The 19,182-nt window shown below is 37.0% G+C and overlaps 1 protein-coding gene across 11 annotated transcripts; it reads right to left on the bottom strand.

Annotated features, from left to right (window-relative positions):
- Positions 1-2,047: 2,047 nt before the first annotated feature.
- On the bottom strand, positions 2,048-18,048 carry LOC131779729 (neuronal acetylcholine receptor subunit alpha-3). 11 transcript variants are annotated; one of them, XM_059096310.2, is made up of 10 exons: positions 17,828-18,048; positions 16,134-16,226; positions 10,639-10,713; positions 8,399-8,512; positions 7,265-7,404; positions 6,737-6,781; positions 6,205-6,314; positions 5,531-5,828; positions 4,375-4,633; positions 2,048-3,870 (listed from the first exon to the last, which is right to left on the bottom strand). In XM_059096310.2, the coding sequence occupies exons 4-10, from the start codon at positions 8,457-8,459 to the stop codon at positions 3,221-3,223; spliced, it is 1,563 nt and encodes a 520-aa protein (XP_058952293.2). In that variant the 5' UTR covers positions 8,460-8,512; positions 10,639-10,713; positions 16,134-16,226; positions 17,828-18,048; the 3' UTR covers positions 2,048-3,220. The 11 variants fall into 11 exon arrangements, with proteins under 11 accessions (XP_058952293.2, XP_066017633.1, XP_066017634.1 ...); XM_066161536.1 differs by lacking the exons at positions 16,134-16,226; positions 17,828-18,048 and adding exons at positions 13,251-13,317; positions 14,427-14,522; XM_066161537.1 differs by lacking the exons at positions 10,639-10,713; positions 16,134-16,226; positions 17,828-18,048 and adding exons at positions 13,251-13,317; positions 14,427-14,522.
- Positions 18,049-19,182: the final 1,134 nt, after the last annotated feature.

Genomic DNA, 19,182 nt, shown 5'->3' with positions numbered 1-19,182 from the left:
AGTAAACATTTAGAGATATTTTCGCTGTCTTATACAATAAATAGGCTTTAACTCAAATTGGATCGAACCGATAGAACGCTCGCAGTTAATCACCTAGCAATCGACCTCTTTTTGTTAAATTCCAGTTTGGTGCTTTACCCGGGTAACCGAGTTGAAAGAAAAAAAAAGAGGTGGTCGCATTCTAGGCTATGAATAAGATACGCGCCCTTGTGTCTCGTAAAGTGTTCTACTTGTCGCGAACTTGAAAAAGGGTAAAGTAAACAAATGCTACCCACGGGTTACACCCATAGACCGTTTTACCTCTCTGTCAGTCAGATCTAACGCATACGAGTTAATGAGAAATTCTTATTTAAACAAAAAAAAAGCGCTGTTAGAGAATTCATTTTCCTTTTCTCGAGACATGTAAATTAAGAGCAAAGAAATGCACCCCACATTTGAAAAACAACAAACAACGCTATACGGAATCTATTTCCTTTGCGCAAGACATAATATTAACAGGGCAACTTTCCGAAGTTTTCTCTTAGGTTTTGCAGTTCAATGTTTCAGAAATGAATTTTTAAGATTGTTCACTTTGCGCTTTCTATGATTTGCTCGGTGCCCTCGGCGATAGCATGCATGCCTTTCTGGGATCGTTTATGGGGGAGATTGCAGCTAACTAAGAAACAGAAGTCCTCGCATATAAACCTTTCATGGATATATTTCTCGTTAGTAAGATCACCTGTGTTTTAAAGTACGTCATTTTGAGACTATCAAGTTTTATCTCGATCTAGACACATTCAATATCCTTTTTCTCGTTTTAATAGATCCAGGGTTACTTAGAATAGAACTTACGAATGCTAATGTATCTCTGATAGGTTCGTCCGCTTTGCTGTATTATTCGATACCATTCTTATTGGTACTGAGAATACGAAAATTTGAATACGAGACAGTTAATCTCGTCGAATATCAAAGGTGTTTTTCCGTTTTACTCAAAAACAAGTTTATTCTTCATTAGCACAGGTGTATTTGCTGTTTTAAAAATAACAAAGGGAGAATGAAATTAGCGACTAAAGAATTGAAGACGCAAAGAGAAACATTGAAAACGTTAAAAGAAACCTTCCACTAATTCTCGTAATCTCATCCTGTTAACCGCAAATTTCATGTTCTAAAATCGAGTCGTAATCCCTATAATTTCTCAACAAGGTGTTCATTACTAGATTAAGATTTTCTTAGTGTTATTATAGAATGATGGCCACCATTTCACTGTTGCAGCGTCTGCCAATCTCATGACGTATTTTTTTAATGGTAACCTTCATCCCATCTCGAAGCGTTCTGGAAAGAGGAATATCCGATTCATATCTGCACCGTGTGTGATACAAAACAAAGTCCCAGATGGTAATCTTAATTTTGACGACTTAACCTAACCCTCAAACCCGTAAGTGTGACAAACATCGCCTTTATCATTTCTGGATCAAAGGTTCAAGTCGTGGGAATAAAGCAATTGATCTCCAACTAAAGAAGGTCTTGACCGTTCAGCTGTTCTGTACATCACATAGAGAACAGTGCGGAGAGTATCTCTACTGATCTCGTGGTGTAGAAGGTTAACCCTTGCCAGTTAAATGTTATACTAAGGGGGGAAGGGTCTCAATGGGGTGATGGCTTTTACGGTTCTCGATTAAACTTTTGGTCATTCTTTAGCTAGCGGTTGAAAGTAAAATTTATACGGTTAACTTTTTTTTATGGTTAATGGTTGAAATTAGTCAGTTTTTTGCCGAGCGGCTATCGATTAACCACATTGAGACCCTTAGGGAGGTGGGAAAAGACTTAGTAATTAACCGCCAGCTCTTGACCGTAAACTAGGTTGGTGCAACAATTCCGAAATGGAGATTGGGCCGAGAAAACCTCGTTTCCATTTTAGTTTTTCCGGCCCAGTCCTAAACTGAGCTGAGCTGAGCTGTCACATCAGTAACAAATTTGATATACTGGTCAGGACCTTTGAATATTACCTTTCTAAGCCGGCAGGAGTCACCTGATGTGGCACAATTCTAGGCCACAAAGATAGGGAACATAAAGAACAAAAGTCGTTTATTGTTGTTGTCGCAATGTTTATCATTTACTATTTCCACACTCCAGAACAAGAGAAAATGGAAGAACAGAGAGAAAGATTCCCAGTCCAGGCCTTACAATGTATCAATTCCATTAAAATTATAACTAGATTTAACCTCCAAAATGGAAACCTGTATTCCGTGAGGTCCGCATCAAGGGTTCCTGAGTGGAAGCAATTTGATGGTGGAAAGCGCTGTAATCGGTTTTGTTGCTGAAAACGATTTTGATTAAGAGGGGGGAATGGTTTCTATGGAGCGAGAAATTACAATGCTGACGTCTGAGAATGCATCTTTCCATTTCCGTCTAAAACTAAATGATAATTTAGGTGTCATGGATATCCTTTGTAAACTTCCAGAGTGTTCTTCTCTCTCCTTCAATTTTCTCTCGGTCATTACCACTTGATTTTTAAAGATTAAGCGTCACTCTCCTCTCGGAGAGTCACACGTGTGTAGTAAAAACTGCATTACATGCATATTTGAAAGATATCTAGGTGAACACTAATGAAAATAGCAGTTAAAAATATTTAACAGTACCGTGTTCTGGTTTGTCACAATTTTGGGCTTTGGTACCTTACAATATTGTTAGACGGGAATGTATATGAAAGTTAGCGTCTCACTCTTCGATAAAATTGTTTTTCTTTCCCACCTGTTATGTATTGATGCTGTCCCTTAAATGAAGATTTCAGACTTGAAACCTTTGTAATATATGTTTTTTTAACCAAGTTATTACGTTTTTACGGTGGCTCACAACTGTCACGGCAAAAGAAGTAACCTCGCGGAAAAAACCCCACGGCAAAAGGAAAAGACTCACGGTGGTGAGTCTTGGCCGTGAGGTTTTTTCTTTTGCCGTGAATCTTTTCCTTTCTGCGGTGAGGTTCCTCCTTTTGTCGCGAGTCTTTCTCTTTTGCCGCGAGGTTATTTCTTTTGCCGTGACAGTTGTGGGCCATCGTACTTTTTGTTGCCGCTCACACACAAAGCTGAAATTCAGGGAAGCCTTTTGTTTTTTTTCTCCAGGATCGAACGTTGTTGTCCTTTCCTCACAATATCCCCACATTATCGCACCGAAAAGTAGGGAGAATATGCATTGTCATATATGCTGGATTTGTTCTCACATACTTCTTACTGGTGCCTCTTTTCTATGAAAAAGACAGCATTTGCCTCACTCTTGGAGCTTGCAGGAAAATAACAGCAGCAGAAACACACCCGATAATCACAGAGGAAATAATTATGAGTCTGTCCAACACTTGCGACGCCGCTCTCCACTCATCTTGCCATTCAATTATTTGATGCAAAGTTGGTTCCATTATTTCGTGTGTGCTTTCTTTTTCCTGACCAAGTTTTTCTTTGAGTTTGACGGAATGGTTGCCTTTGCCAGAAATACCGTTGCAGTTCTTCCCGCAGTTGTTGATGTTCTGTTTGGAGTCCATCTCTTCATCGACGACGCTATCTTTCCTCAAGTTCACAGACATTACAGAAACACTTGAATTTTGTTCAAATACATCCCCAACCCAGGTCAGAGCCAGGCCATTGTCCGAGTGGTTAAAAGTTTCAAACGTTGGGTTGTGAATTGTATCGAGCGCATGCCCGCCGTCTGTTGACCGCAGACTCTCTTTGACTGAAAGCCGTCTTCTCTTGACCTTTACTCTGACAAGGGGCGCCAGAGTCCTGAGAAGAATCGTTTTTAACCAGCCGGGCATCTTTGTTTTGCTGTAGTAGAAGTTAAGAACGAGACAAGTGGCTGCTATCGCTAAACCGATTTCGAAGATAGCGACGGTGTAGTAAGTGCCTGAAAATATATTCAGTAACCAGGAAATATTCATTGTGTTTAGCTATCTATAAGAGGTCTTTGGTTGTCGAAAAATATAACTGGTTCCGTCCTTGCAATTTAACTTCGTGGCGAAGAGATTTCTAGTTAGTTCACGGTCAGTTCGTTAAGTGGTCATTTGGTCATGTCTATGCATCTCTTTCGCATTTTCTTTAAGACTTTTATTGGACTTCATCAGCAAAGATATTAGACGAAAATCATGCAAACACTACCCGTCTAGACTAACCATCGCAATTTGCGGGCCAAGGTATCCTCTGAATTTAATGTCAGTGATAACATATTTGATTACTATTTGCCTAATTCGCTGATAATTCATCACTTAATTAAAACGTATTACAGAATGGATTCCTTAAAAAGTTAGGGGAGACTTTTGTGACCATGTGAGAGCTCACTCGTCACCGAAGCAGTCTTGTTTTTGTTGTAGTATTTTTTAGACAAAATTTAGCGTGCTCTGTACACACTCACCGATCAAAAAGAATGTATCTGAGCTGGGTGGTAGTTTCTCCGATGTAAGTTCCTGGAAGATTGTCATGGCCATAAGAACAGTGATACATAGTGAAATCCTCTCCCCACATTCTGGAGGCAACACGAACGTTAAAAACACCATACAGGCAATCAGTGCGCATGGAAACACCAGGTTGATGACGTAATATCTTGAGTGACGTTGTAGATTTAGTGTCAGCAAAACTTCGGAATAAGGATGAGGACAGCATGTATACTTTACCTTAAATTGAAACAACAATTTTGGTGAAATAACGTGAAACGGTGTTTATATTTTGAGGTTGTATTCAAGACATATGCCCCGATGATCAATAAGCCAAGGAAATAAGAGAATGGGGGGGGGGAAGGGGGGCGGACCCAGAAATATGTTTTAAGGTAAGTTCACTACTTAAAGTTTGGTGGTAATAAGCGATCCTGTCGTTGGAAGAAAAGAATTTCGGTCTGAAGCGGAAGTGTGTTATGGAACAGCTTGCCTCTGGAAGTGCGGCGATTGAAATCCCCTACTGTATTTAAGGGAAAATGAAGGGACCTGAATTTCAATTCAGTGAAATAATTTAATCAGCTATACGTTATTTTTACACGCGGCCTCCTTGAAAAGCAAATGTTTTCTTTTCATCGTAATTATTTTAGTCTTTTACCTTAGATTCTAGTTTAGTTAGGTAGTTAGTTTTCTCTATTTGAATGTAAATGTACCTGAAGGAAATGTAAATAAAGTCACCATACCATACCATACCATACCAAGCAAGTAAGGGGATCTGAATGCCGCGAACCCTTCCCTTGCATCATCTACCACCCCTACCTTTCAAAAGTGTTTTATTACAGAGAGCGAGTTAGCGATAAACACTGACGATCGTTTGTTGATCAAATAAGTTTGATTCGGGTTGAGGATTAACGTAGGGGTAGTAAGGCAGGACATTTAGCGAAGAAGCTTTAGCGTACACCCCCCCGCCCCCTTCCGTCTTCTTCCTTTACATCGACAAACATTTCTTGCCCTTCCCAGCCTCCTTCTATCTTAAAAACCCGAGATGGCGACCGAAGTTCTGTTAAAGAACCACAGAGCGTTTGGTGGCCAAGAATACGCCCGTGCTACGGAGTGTACTATTTGATAACTTGTGCATACCTCATTTCTCACTGCATCGACACTAACGAGGTGCCACTCATTGGACGGCTGGTAAATCCCTTTCTGTAGACCTGTCTCTTTAGGATTGACGTAAACGTCAAGCTTTGAGACGTCATAAGCCCAGGAAGCAAATTTCATTTCACAGTGTTGCTCATCGAAAGGAAAATACTTGATATCGATTTTGCAAATGCTCTGGAACATAGCTGGCGCCATCCACGAGTTGTTTCCATCATAGGACAGGGAAATTTTGGTTTTGTATTTCTCCAGTGCACCAGCAGCATCCATTTCTTTGTCAGCGCTGAAAAATAAACTTTACTTGGTATGTTGATCAGGGATTTAATTAACTGAATTTAAGTCTGAGAGTTCTTGCTGCCAGTTGACAACGAATTCTGCACTAATATTGTTTCAGGAACACCGTGATTAAACGACGGAAATAATAAGATTCACCCTTTTACTCCAAAGATCTCATTGGTTTTGGAGAATTTGTTATTGGATCAACATATAATCTCCAATTGATACTTTTCTTTGTTCTCTTCACTTTTCTGCTTAATATTGTTTTGAAACCCTAAGGAGAAATTCTGTCTTGCTCACTGAAGAAGGTTGAAGAATTAATTCATTGAAGGATTGCAAGAACGTGCGGTCTTTTAGAAAGAAAATTAGAATCATGCACTTACTTGTTGTACAACAAAACATCTGGTACCCACACCTTTGATGGAACCACATAAACCGTTTGTAATCCATCATAGTCGTCTGGATTCCATCTGAGGTCAGGATTGTTCCAGTCCTAAGAGTAATTAAACTTGTAACTTGCTCATGTCTACAAAATCTGTTTAAAAACTAATTTTTGGTCTGTTTATTTTAAAATGCAACACCAGCGTAATGAGCCTCTGTACGCATCGCGTGCCTTTGATCATGATGGACCAATTCAGCTAGGGGCTTGATGAGCTGTCTCTGTTTCATTTTAATTATCGTTCCCACGTTTTTCTTCCATCTTTGACAAACTCTGCCGTTATTATTAGAATATCTAAGAGAGGTCATAGTAGAGCAATCTTGCGACGCTTTACGTACTGAGTCTGTTAAATTTTAGCCAAACAGTATAGCATATCTTAAAAGCAACAACATGAAGGCTGGATTGCATTTCAAACAATTGTAGCTTTTTATAGTTACTTTGCTTAGCTTTGTTGGAGACAAATTAAAAAAACTGACCTGTTTCATCCACCATTGAGCCTGCAAAGCATTGTTCTTCTCGTCCTACAGGGGTGGAAACAAGTATTTTATTAATTTATTAAGAATTATTTTTAACAGAATAATTAATTAAAAGCGTATTAATTAGTTTTTAATCATATTATCTGAATCTTATAATTTGCAGTCTTTTGTAAAATAATAGAACCCAAGAATTTTCCAGTTATGTCTAAAGACGAGATTGGATCTTTCCGTGGCACGGGGTCAAGTTTATTTACTTTTGTTTACTGTTTTGAAGCTCATGTCGATTGATAATCCTAAAAACAGAAATGATACGACTGTCATTGAGAACAGCGCAAAATAAAGCAAGGCACCTGAAGCACGGGGAAAAGGGAGCGTCCGAATCGTTATTGGTTAAAGTACAGCATCTGATTGGCTCTGTTGAATGGCGCGAGTTTTCTGGACCAATCACATATCAGAGTGACAGGCACAAAAGCAACGCTATTGAATATTGAATATTCCTACAAAGCTTCCCGTTGTGAGTTTACTTACAATGTTGACAATCCGTACAACTTTCGCGCCTACATCCACTTTGACTCGTTGTCCGCCACCTGGGTGCCCATCTCTGTCATAGCCCGCAAGTAAATCGTCCAACAACCGCTGTTGAGGGTTGCGAGAGAAATTTCTTTCCGCTTTTTAAAGAAATACAGAAGATTTAGTTAAAAGTACTAAATATTCTACCTTTTTTATCCATGCATTTTTGCTGCTTTAAAGGTTTTTGCTAAATTGATAATTACATAATTTGGGTGGCAACTTGTTGAAAAGCTGCGTCGAACGCAAGAACGTTTAATTATTTGCAAAAACTTAATGAATAAACGCAAAAGTTGCGGTCCAATACATTCATGTATTGAGATATTCACTTACCTATTTACTTATGCTCGTGCTTGCCAGTGTGTGTGTGTGTTCGTGCATAGATTTACAGTACGTTCGTATGTTTGAGCATTCGTTTTTTTTTCCGATTGAGGGAGATCTTGCATGCAGCTCAGGTTAGCGTGATGGATTATGAAGATATTTTCAAGCTGTGTACTTTGAACGTTATTTTTTTCTTTCATTCATCTCTAAAAGCCATAGATAGCTAAAAAGCTATGATTCTTAGTAATATGGTGAAAGTACATTAAATAACAACTTTTTTTGTTCATTCAATAAACTTTCTATTTGTGAAATAGCTTAATGCAAATGTACTTATATAGTAAAAACAAACCAAGCCCATTAACTCAAATCGCAAACGCAATCAAACGAAAATAGACGCCGAAATAACAGAGACCATTTTAAAAATATAATCAACATCCATAATTTTGAATTTAATGTTTCATTTAACCTCAAGTACTTTGTTTTCAATCAACACTGTATCATGTAAATCATGGAGGTGTATGTTATTCCTGAATGTACCACTTTAGAGTCATCGATATTTTGAGACCTCCCTCTCATCTAAATTTCAACATGCCTCATCCCCTTCCAAAAATGTTTTATAGCAGATATACCACAGAGTCTGATAGAAATTTAGCTTTAATTTAATTTTACCTGAAACCATATTTTTACGCCTAAACTTCACAAGCGCTATTCAAAACACTTGAAAGGTATATAAGTTAAAAGCTTTCTTACACTTTGCCAGAGTTTGTTTCTTACCGTTAGTTGTTTGGTAAGTCAACATGGACACCGCAACTTGCAACATCAGAACTCGTAACATTATTCCAGTGCGGTTTGGCCAAGATTTCGACGAGCTCGCTCTGGACTATATATCTGCAAGAGACAAAGACACTTTTATATCTTCTGAAAACTACCACCTAAAAATTTTGTAATCGATCCACAAGCCTGTTAATGATGAAGAAAAAAATGTTACCGATCCTTTTATATAAAAGCTTTCGAGACTGCTCTTCAGACGCGCAGATTCAGTGTTCCTCAGATAATTATGAATTCGTTTTCGCCGGAGCACAATTGTTACATATTTTCCTTAACTTCAAGGAGACCTTCTCCCAGGCTTTTAACCCTTATTAGCTTCCTTTCCAGTCTCTCTGTTATCTCTGTATACATGATTAAAAATGCTTTTTCACTGTAAATTATCTCTTATCAGAATGATCAGTTATACCGTACAGGTATACATCATGACTATAATTACGATATTAAGGCAACAACATGCCAAGATAATGAAAGAAACACACTATGAACTTCGGACTCTTGGTACAAACACAAAATTAAGATCTGTCTGCACGCGTGAAGAGTTTTCACTTTTTGTTCTTGATTTGGTTTTTAACGATGAAAACAAAGATCGGAAAAATGACATTACCTTGATTTCTTTCTGATTAATATTTTGAATTACGCAAGTCATATTACGTGAAAATTTTAGATCATACCGCAGAAATCTTCAATCTACCTATCTGGTAAAATTCAAGGTGTGCATCTCATCCATAGATATGAAACCGAGTGCCTTAGGGCTTGAATAACAATGATGTAGACTTCAAGGCGTCGATGAAATTTAAAGCTCGGTCCGCCCCAATTTTTCTGCGAGGAAGTCAAAATAATTTGAAAAAGTAAATGCATTTAACGCTATTTTTTTCTATTTTTTTTTCCATTTTGTAGAAGTGCGCTACAAACGATATTCGGCAATATCCTAAAGACGTGAGTTGGTTTGTTAATGTGACAGATGATTAGAATTTTACTCTTAAGCGATTGATGACAAATTTATTTTACGAGAACAACATCGGACTTTGCTTTACTCTGGAGCTTTACTCTATCCGTTTTTTTTCCTAAATTTCCAACTTGTTGTGTATTTCATTTGTTCGAAGTCTTTTGACCCATTAAAAGAAAATCCTGAAATAAAATATTTCCATTCCACATAATTATCTCATTCAAAATGATTTGTAATCTAAACAACATAAAAACGTGACAATTTAAAATCGTGAAAGTCAGCATTTTAAACTCACTGAATTGATCCACACGTACGAGCCAGCTTGAATCAATACTCAGCTGTGAGCGGAATCTTTCATTTCAACTTAACAGTTGTCTTGTGAAAAATTTCTATTTTAACTGTGCACAAATGTTAATTTAAAGACAGCAAGTGAAGCATCAAGTTGTAAAATTTAAACAGCATTTCTTGAAAAATACTAATAAAGTTGGCAGATATGGCGGCATCTTTACGCATGAAATTTTTTCTTCTACTTTTTTACATTTGAGAAATCCCACAACATTGTGTTTACTAATCATATAAGAGTAAATGTTAATGTAAATGTATCGTTATGATATGGCCGTTGAAGTTTAGAATAAAGATTTGAACATTACCTTCGTGCCGTACTTTTTGCGAACGATTGTCGCACTGTTAACCACACTTACTTCTCGACCGAAACTTCCGACACGCTTTCTACAGGAAGGCCGACGTAGGCGGAAAAAAAAAATTCGTCCGCATAATTTGAAAAGTAGTTTAGCATACTACCGCTTTTAAAGAGGTTTATCAATAAAATTTTATCCGTGTTTGGTCAGCCGGCGTAACGAGCGTCAATTCAAAGTCATTGCTACACTTGCGATTGGGACTGAATAGAAAATTTGTTAATGAAACTGAAACTGTAAGTTAAAATTGCGCTTGGAAACCTAAATACCTAACAAGCAGTCAAATATAAACGGAATGCAAATGGTTTTTCCAAACATGTGCAGTCATGTGATCATCGAACAGGTGATATTGAGAATGAAATATCAATGTAAATCTAAAGGTTTCAAAGTTGGCGTTATTTTCACCGTAGGAGGCCAATTTTACATATATGTCGTATAGTACGTATGTGTAAAGTAATCTTATTCAACAGTCTTTAATCTTAGCAAACAAGTGTATTGAAAATCTATACTTTAATCATAGATATACAGCCGAGTTGTTATTTTACTTTTGTCAGAGTGCGAAACGTGCTAACCACAAGCTTTTGCCATGAAGCTATTACGCGGCTGATGGACGCCTGATTCTGCAAAATATAAAAAAAAACTCTCCAACATAATGAATTTACCACGATATCACCTGATATTTTGCGTCATTGCTGTTCTAAATATATAAATTGACTAAATAAATGATGATCATGTTGTTATTAAAGCACGTTCGTTTTTAAAATTCAAGGTGGTTTGCAATTTCCTGATTTAACAACGAGCAATAATACCTTAATAAACCAAACCAGTTTCCCAGTACTCTGTTCGTATGTGTCCCTAGGTGTCTTTTTCTCTTCTTGTACACAGTGTTTGTATTAGGGGCTCGGTGATCAGAGTATAAATTTTCCGTCAAGGAATGAGTCACCAGTTTTCCTGTAATGAGCTGGTTCAAGTTATTTCCCTTAGAAAAAGTTTCTTATCCGGTAAGTAATGTTTGTGACAAAGAGCTCGGTGAAGCAGTTAAATATGACGATGAATAATGAGTCAGCAGATATAGCATACTTATACTTCCAAATGCAACGACGTGTTGTTTATAGTTAATAATTGATGACAGCGATTAAGTGGATGGCAAATTTGTTTTTGTTGTTCTTCAAGTTATTTAAAAGAGTGGAGGATTCGGTGAAATATTTTTGCTTATAGGAGTCATGACTTGAACTTCCTGTTGTTGAAAACTCAATGCTGATGAAAAGATTATATTGAACATGCATTTTTAATTATGTTAGTTGTAGTTTGGAACAAGCTCTAGGTATGAAATTCTTACGGTTTGAGAGACTCTGCTTAACAGATGGGTTCCATTATTCCATGTGTCTGTTGAGTTCTAAATCACTGATGACGTCTCAAAGTAGTGAAATAAGTAAAATGGCAAATGAGTCTCAAGCGAGCGTATCACTGACGTCAGCTGTACTTCTATATTCTCATAGCCCAAACGCAACAGCCAATCACAGCGCTCACAGTATTCAATTATAAGTGTATTGATGCGTCTGATGAAGCAGTTACAGTTAGAGACAGTAATCAAGCATGAATAACAAAGCTTGGTAGTTAGAGATCAGTCGTTACTTCCCTCCTGAGAGGGGGATGATAGGGAGTTTGGGGGAATTTGAGGGGGATAACATGGTTTTTAGGAGGAAGGAAGGGGGGAATCAGTCGTCACTAACAAGGTATAAGGGGGGGGACTATTGAAAATTGACTGCCAATGATAAATGATCATAAGATTATTACAGAGCCTTATCGGGTAAATTCAGCGTGACGCAACTAAAATCCTTCGACACTCCCTAAAATAAATGACGACCAGTCCGTTATATACTCAAGTTCAGCCCAGCAGAAACCCTTAATCGTCAGCTTATCCCAACATGCACCACTTCAATCATAATCTAACGCTAAATTTCCCTTTTTTACGGACGGAATACCTATACCTATCGGAGGGTCTTCAAGAATATTCCCCCCTAAGAATATCATGTTGTCCTATAGTCCTTAGAGCTTGGAGAGAAAGCTAAAAGCGACAGTGTCGGTTTGTCTGAGAAGGGCTGGATCAGAACAATGTAGGACGTGCTATGTCTCGTCCTAATCTCCTCTCTCCCACGGTTCCTGCGCCAAATCGAGAGAAAAAAACAGATAGCTAACAGTTTATTTAGCGTTTTGCCCGAAACCTTCGTGGTCCGAAATATTGTTATATTTGGCACAGATCCAACAGCTAAAACTGAACTGTGGCAGGTTTAATCCTTTGAAATAAAAATTGTTCATGCAAAGTCAATTATCATAAGACTTTCCTACAGACAGATAATTGCATATAGCAGACTACCTGCTTATCAATCAACAGAGAAAATGTCACTGAAATTTTTTGTATATGTAAATACCCAGGCTAAATAACCAAAAGTTTAATATAAAAAAAGATTACAGCTTCTGTTCCCTTTTACCACAAATTTGAGCCTTTAACTGTGTCCACAAAAAAGTTATCTTTAAATTGAAATTTCAAATTGCCTTGAGTTTGCCAACCGCTGAATAATTAACTTTATGAATATTTTGCTGCATTATAATACTTCTCACTGAATCATGATCATGATCAGGAAAGAAAACGATCGTTTTCTTGTCCCACATTTCTGCCGATATTTTGGGTGGCCATGCTGTAAAAGACATTTGTAAACCCTAACATGAAATATTTATAATACAAGAGTAACAAGGAAAAAGAAATATATATATCATGGTAAAATTGAAAGCTGAAGGAATGTTCAATTAGGCGTCTTTAAAGAAAAACGGAAAAGAAAGCGATGCCTCAATGACCATTCTTTTCGCCGCAAAGAGCAACTGAAGGCCTGTCTGACACTCGATCAAGGCGATAAACAGGCCACAGACGGCGTTGTGTGTGCAGCTCTAAAATGTAAACTGGGATACAATTTATGTATCCACGTTACACGAAGGGAATTGTCTGTACGACCTGTGTTTCAGCTTTCATTTGCTGGCTTGCTACCACTTCCTATAACTACGAACCCGCTTGAATTATTTTGAGGGAATTTTTGATGTCTTCAGCCCAAACTTGTCCAAAAAGTAGAGTAATACAAAAAAGACCATTCGATCGCCCTACCTTTTTGAGAGATTGTGGTTTACAAGTACTGTCCACAGATTCAACAACAGACAGCCGTAATAAACTGCTGTATATGAACAAAAAAAAATGATTTAGGAAAGCTTCATTACTTGTTTTCACATAAATTTAATTAAAAGCATTGTTAATGTGATGAATGAATGAATTTCCTTTTTGTGACGCTTTGACAGATGGTGTCGGCTTAGTTGAAGTATTGATTGGGCACTTGTCAGTCCCAAGTCTTGAGCAGACCTCAGAGTTATTACAATTAGTGAAATTACAAGATATGTGGACAGAAAAATGAAGTAATGGCTTGTAGAGGTCAGAATTTGTGATAAATGTACCCTGCTCGAATTGTGACAATAATGCTACTTCAAAGAAATTCATGGAAATTGTTAATTCGACAGTCTTAGCTCTCCATGTTGGAACACAAATGTCTCCGAAATGAGATTCTTCTTTCGATATGGCATAAAGGCGGAGGGGGGGGGGGGAGGGAAGGGAGGAACACTTTTCTGATTCCTGTGGCAAAAGGCATAGCTTGATGAAAATATCATCAACTACCCTAAGCTGATTCCACGTCCAACAATTTTCTTTGTGCGTCGTCGAACGAATAAAAGAAACAATGGCTCATAGCCATCTTTTCATTCAGTGCTCTTGTTGGCGAATCAAAGTTATTTTAAGAAAACTTGTATTATGGGAAATCACTCAAATTCAAATTATTGAAGGAGAAAAAAAGAATGAAGCTTTAAGATAAACCGACCGAATGAACGGTGCTCTCTAGCTTTGAAACGCCGAACAATAACCAAAAACCACAAACACAAATAACATGATATAATATTTACTTGCACAAAAAGAATAATCTCTGGTGACGTATTGTTTTCGTGCAATTAATCATACTGAACCTTCAATACAAAACCTCGACTGACGCCGATTTGGTTACCGAAGGTAGCTTTCGAAATTAGTTTACACTGAAAATAATTCATTGTATACTTTACAAAATTATGCTGTAAAATCAAGCCAGTGTTTTTGCATTCGTATCAAAAACAGATTCTAAAAAGGCATTATATTTTTAAAGTCTATCCAGCTAAGTAGAGGAAGCATCGAATTACCTGAGCTACGGAAGAATCAGTTAAAGGCTCATTTTATATACATTAAAAAAGAAAACTTGGATCAACTCACCCGTGAAACAACTACCGCGATAAGTTAGGGATCGAAAACGAGTCCAGATGTAAAACTCTAGCCTACGAACCCAATTTGTTTCTGCTTTTCACTGTGAATTAGTACTATGACCCGATAGCAAACACAGCTGCGATGCAGTAGTGGACATTTACGGCACAATGGTGCCTCTAATCCTTTACGTGATTGGATAATTCAATTATTAATAAGCGAGGAATGCCATATCATGTTTCCTTGGAAATATTTAAAATTTCTAGTAAAACGTCCATACAGTTGGAAAGCTGTACCCCACTGGAATATTTTTCGCTCGCCACTTAGCTAAGTACACCAACGGCATGAATCTCTCAACGATGGCACTCACGGCCTCTTAAGTTTGAAACCACGATTAATTCTCGCGATAAATGTAATATTTTCTGTTTTGTGCGTCACGTAAAACACACCGTACCTTTATTGCTGATTCTTTGGGTGTTGGGGAGGTCATGTACATGTATTTGATAATTCTACAGCTGAACCCTTTTAAATGGTTTGCATAACATCCATAGCAACTCACGGAATATAAGGACTCTCAATAAGAAACAGTGATTTCAAGTCCTAACAAACTGGCGCCAATAAACGAACGAATGCACGAAACAAATGATTGAATAAATGAAAAGATGAATGCACGAAAAAATGAAAACTTAACGAAGGAAACGTGAAGCAGCTATAGCCACTTTTATTTTTCGTTATAATCGCCAAACCACATGCCGCGCCGTGATACGTAGGTGTACATAAATTTTTGTGAAAACCATAAATAACCAGCGAGTCACCGTGGTGTCCTGTGGCGAACAGAAAAATAACAGCACTATAATATTGGAGGATCCAAACTTAACGTTTAATTAGTAATATTTATCGGAAGAAGTCTTAGCTATTCTTAATTCTTTTGGTCAGTCATGAATTAAGCCTTTTTTAAGTTGCATTACAGTGCGTACTAAATATTTTTATGATGTAATAATTGTTTCCCTTACACATCGCTTTCTTAGAAAAGTCTTCTTTTAAATTTGACGGTCGTTATGTATGCAAATCTATTTTCAAAACCTCATTTTAAAAATTAAACGTGTTGAATTGAAAAGCCCAGATGAGGAGATTATTACTTGATTGTTAAATTTGAGCTTAAAAGAATAATTGATTTCTGATCAAGTTGAATCTAACTGTTCCCAGTAAGTAGTCTAACATTTTGAAGGTTTCACGCCGATCACGAACTACTTATTAACGAATTCCTCCTGTGCCCACCGCAATCAAATTTTCCTCACAATTCCTTTCTGCTTTTTGTTTAAAATCTCATGCTGTGAAAACCAAGAAACAAATTTAATTCAAACCGGTATCTTCCAACTTTTGTTTTCACCTCACTGTAATCAGAGGAAAATTGCGCTCATTTCGAGTGTATTTGAGTTATTTGTGACTGGTGCGTCAGCATATATATGTTAACAGTGCAGATATAACAACTAAATAGTTACATAACACAAGCTGTTTGAATGAGAAATAAATCCTAAGAACTATCTATTCCCGTAGGCCTAGAGACATTGTAAAAAGTTAGCTTTGAACTGGAATACCCCTAGAGTTGATCTATATATCAAGCCCAAAGTTTTCCCTAGGATAGTTCAATTTTACTTTAATCCGAATCTCATCTTAATTAATTTATTTCATCCGAATCACAGACATTTAAACCCTTACCTTTTCTGTGGACAAATTTCTTTCGACTTTATCGATACCGCTTGTTTCCTTTTCAAAAGAGATCAGATAAAAGACAGATCGGCGCTGCTGTAACTACAAGAGAAGGACAAATGCATTATTGATTACCTATAGACGAGATAGACATGTTTCGTCGCGTTTGTTCTAACAAAAATTGATGAATTTATTACTTAGAGAATTTTCCTCTTTTTGAATATTTATAAGACTTGTTCCAATCTTTGATAAGTCAATGTTTTGTTCTCTTTTAGACTCAACTCTTGTCTTATGGTCTTATTTTGTACAATATGTGTCGTAAATGAAGTGTTAATGAATGCATGTTATTAACGAACTGGCATGAAAATTTTACACTTCAAAATACCGCTGAAAGTGACTCATAAATGAAGTACGGTCTCATAAAAGTATAATTTATCTCACCTCTTGGAAATCGGTACTCGAAAAGTCCTCTTTTTGGTTCAAAAAGGTTAATTTTGCCTGTTCAAGCTAACACTCGGTATATTTCCGTTTGAATATTTCCGATACCGCCCGCTTGAAACCTCACATTTATACTATAGGCGACAAGCCGAACAAATGGATTTTTTTTGATGTGCCTGCTGTACAATGATTTGATTCGAAAGATGAAGAATGAGTACAAATGAATACAGCTTTAAATTCGAGTAACAGAAATTTCCGCTAACAATATTAAGATCTAGTGCCACGGATAAAAAAGCATGAAAGGCAGGGGTCCTCCAAACATCTGACTGATACTGCAGATTTTTCCTATCGCCAGATCCTACAGGAAATATTTGAGACAAATTTAAGACGCCTCAGAAAGCATCATCCAATTGTGGTTTTGTAATTATCTATTGTCTGTTCGCCTCAGGCAGTAGGCGATTCTTTTTTTGTTTATGTATGGGAGATTTTCTACAAAGCGGGATCGCTCTATTAGCCTTGCCCCATCCTGACGGAAATTGGTCTTTTGTCTCTCAGAAAAATATCACCGTTTCGGCAAAGGTATTCTTTGCCTCAAGTTGATCGAAGTTTGAGGGCTTTTTACTTCAACACTGACAATTTCTTTCAAAAAGTGTTTGCAAACTAAATTTTAGATAAATGTATAAATGACTAAGATAAATCTTTACAAATTCTATCGAACAAGAATACTGGCAATTTCTTACAAGCCAAAAAAACTTCGAGAACTCGCAAAATATGATTTTCGGTGGATAAAGTTTTAACTTATTGATTTTTTGAAATTCTGGTGAGGCTGAAAGCTGTTTCAAGGGTGTAAATACGGTGGTGTGTATAGTGTTTACATATAAACAAGAAAAAACTTCTCATTTCAGTTCAGTTTACTTTTAAACCATTTTGTATGTCGCGTCTTCGATTCTTGTGCTATGAGCGTAAATCAAACGTGCTCAATATTAAAAAAAATTGCAAACAAAATGACAAGTGATCCATTAGCCTGTAAGTAAAAAGTGTTGTAATTGAATCGACAAAGAGGCAGATTAGAGTTTCAAACCCCATTGTGTGAAACAAAGATGACCTGAATTTGCTAGCCACACTTTCTCTAGATTCACTAAAGAACCTTCAATCTTGTGAGAATCACTTTTCCGTTGTAAAATATAAAAATTTTCCGATATCTTAGAAAAAAAAAATAAAAAAAAGCATCCGGCCAGTGATAATTATACAGAAAGGAGACTTACCTCGTCAACAAGACGACCGAGATTAACCGAATGGATCTTCGCACGTTGAAGGCCGTTCCTGACTAAAAGATAAGAAACTAAAAACTTGATTTGCTTAAGCAAATCACTGAATGAAGCCCGAGATATTTCCTGCGCCTGTGGCTTTCATTCGTCCTTTAAGTGCTATTTGAACAAAGACTCAGTACTGTTGTGTTGCAAAGATTTATGATGATCGTCTATTTCCTTCGCCACGTCACTCTTATTAATAACCAGACTAAATAAGTTTTAAAAAAATTAAAATAAATTGGTTTGTATGGGGACGAGACTTCCAGGTAAATCTATGGAGCTAAACCAATCATTCACACGTTTGTTTCAAATCAAGTCGAGGGGAAAGCTCTAATTTCATTAATTTTAAAACCTACCGTATTTGTCCTCAACTAACCTATCAAAAACAAAAAATTTCCACCTTTATTTCTTATATTTGACCTCCATCATTGGTTACTAGCCAATACTGAGAGAGAGTTTCTTTGCCACAGGCATTCTGAACTGTACAAAATGACTTACCTTCTGCTAGGAATTTAACGATGCATGTTGACAACGCCAAGAAAATTTACGTTACAGAAAATTAAAGCGAATTTTCTATAGGTTAGGTTTGCATACATCAAATTGACGCGAACTTTTCGAAAACAATGTGTGCCTAGCTTTATATTTTTACGCGAATTTTCTTCAATACAAACTTCTCAACAAACGTATTGAAAGACATTTCTTGTGGAAGAACTGTTAGATAATAACTCTGAGGCATTGATAATGGAGCCATGATGAGATGAGATTTTGTTATTGAAATAAAGTTACTGCAAAACAACAATGATGCAATGTAGTGTGATTTGATATTATCATCGTCGTAAATTAAGATGCATTTAATAAAGGCAATTTTTATAATCGCGTTAATAAAGTGCATTTATTTCCTATGAAAAGGTAAATATATTACTTCAACTCCTTAACGCCTAAGAGTGACCAACATATAATTTCTCCCTATAAAATCACCTCTGGGTCAGACGTTAAGGTCATGAGAATAAAGGAAATGATCACCAACCAAAGAAGGTCCTGATTGTTAAACAAATTCTCCTTTTCTGGACCTTAGCAAATATGTTAGCAACGGTACGGAAAATATGCATACTAATTTAAGGGTGTAAAGTGCTCAGTTTTTTAAGGAGTCAATTGATTCGGAAACGGCTCTCTTCAACAGACTGTCATAGTCACAACAGCTTTCTGTCCGGTATTAACTGTAGATGAGTGAATGAAAATGAGACAGGATATGCTCTGCAATCAATATCGCCAGTATCACACTCTATTTCAAACAGCACATATAAATGTAT

This window comes from Pocillopora verrucosa, chromosome 14, assembly GCF_036669915.1.
Source record: "Pocillopora verrucosa isolate sample1 chromosome 14, ASM3666991v2, whole genome shotgun sequence".
NCBI classification, from domain to species: Eukaryota; Metazoa; Cnidaria; class Anthozoa; order Scleractinia; family Pocilloporidae; genus Pocillopora; species Pocillopora verrucosa.
This window is presented reverse-complemented; position numbering and strand designations above follow the sequence as displayed.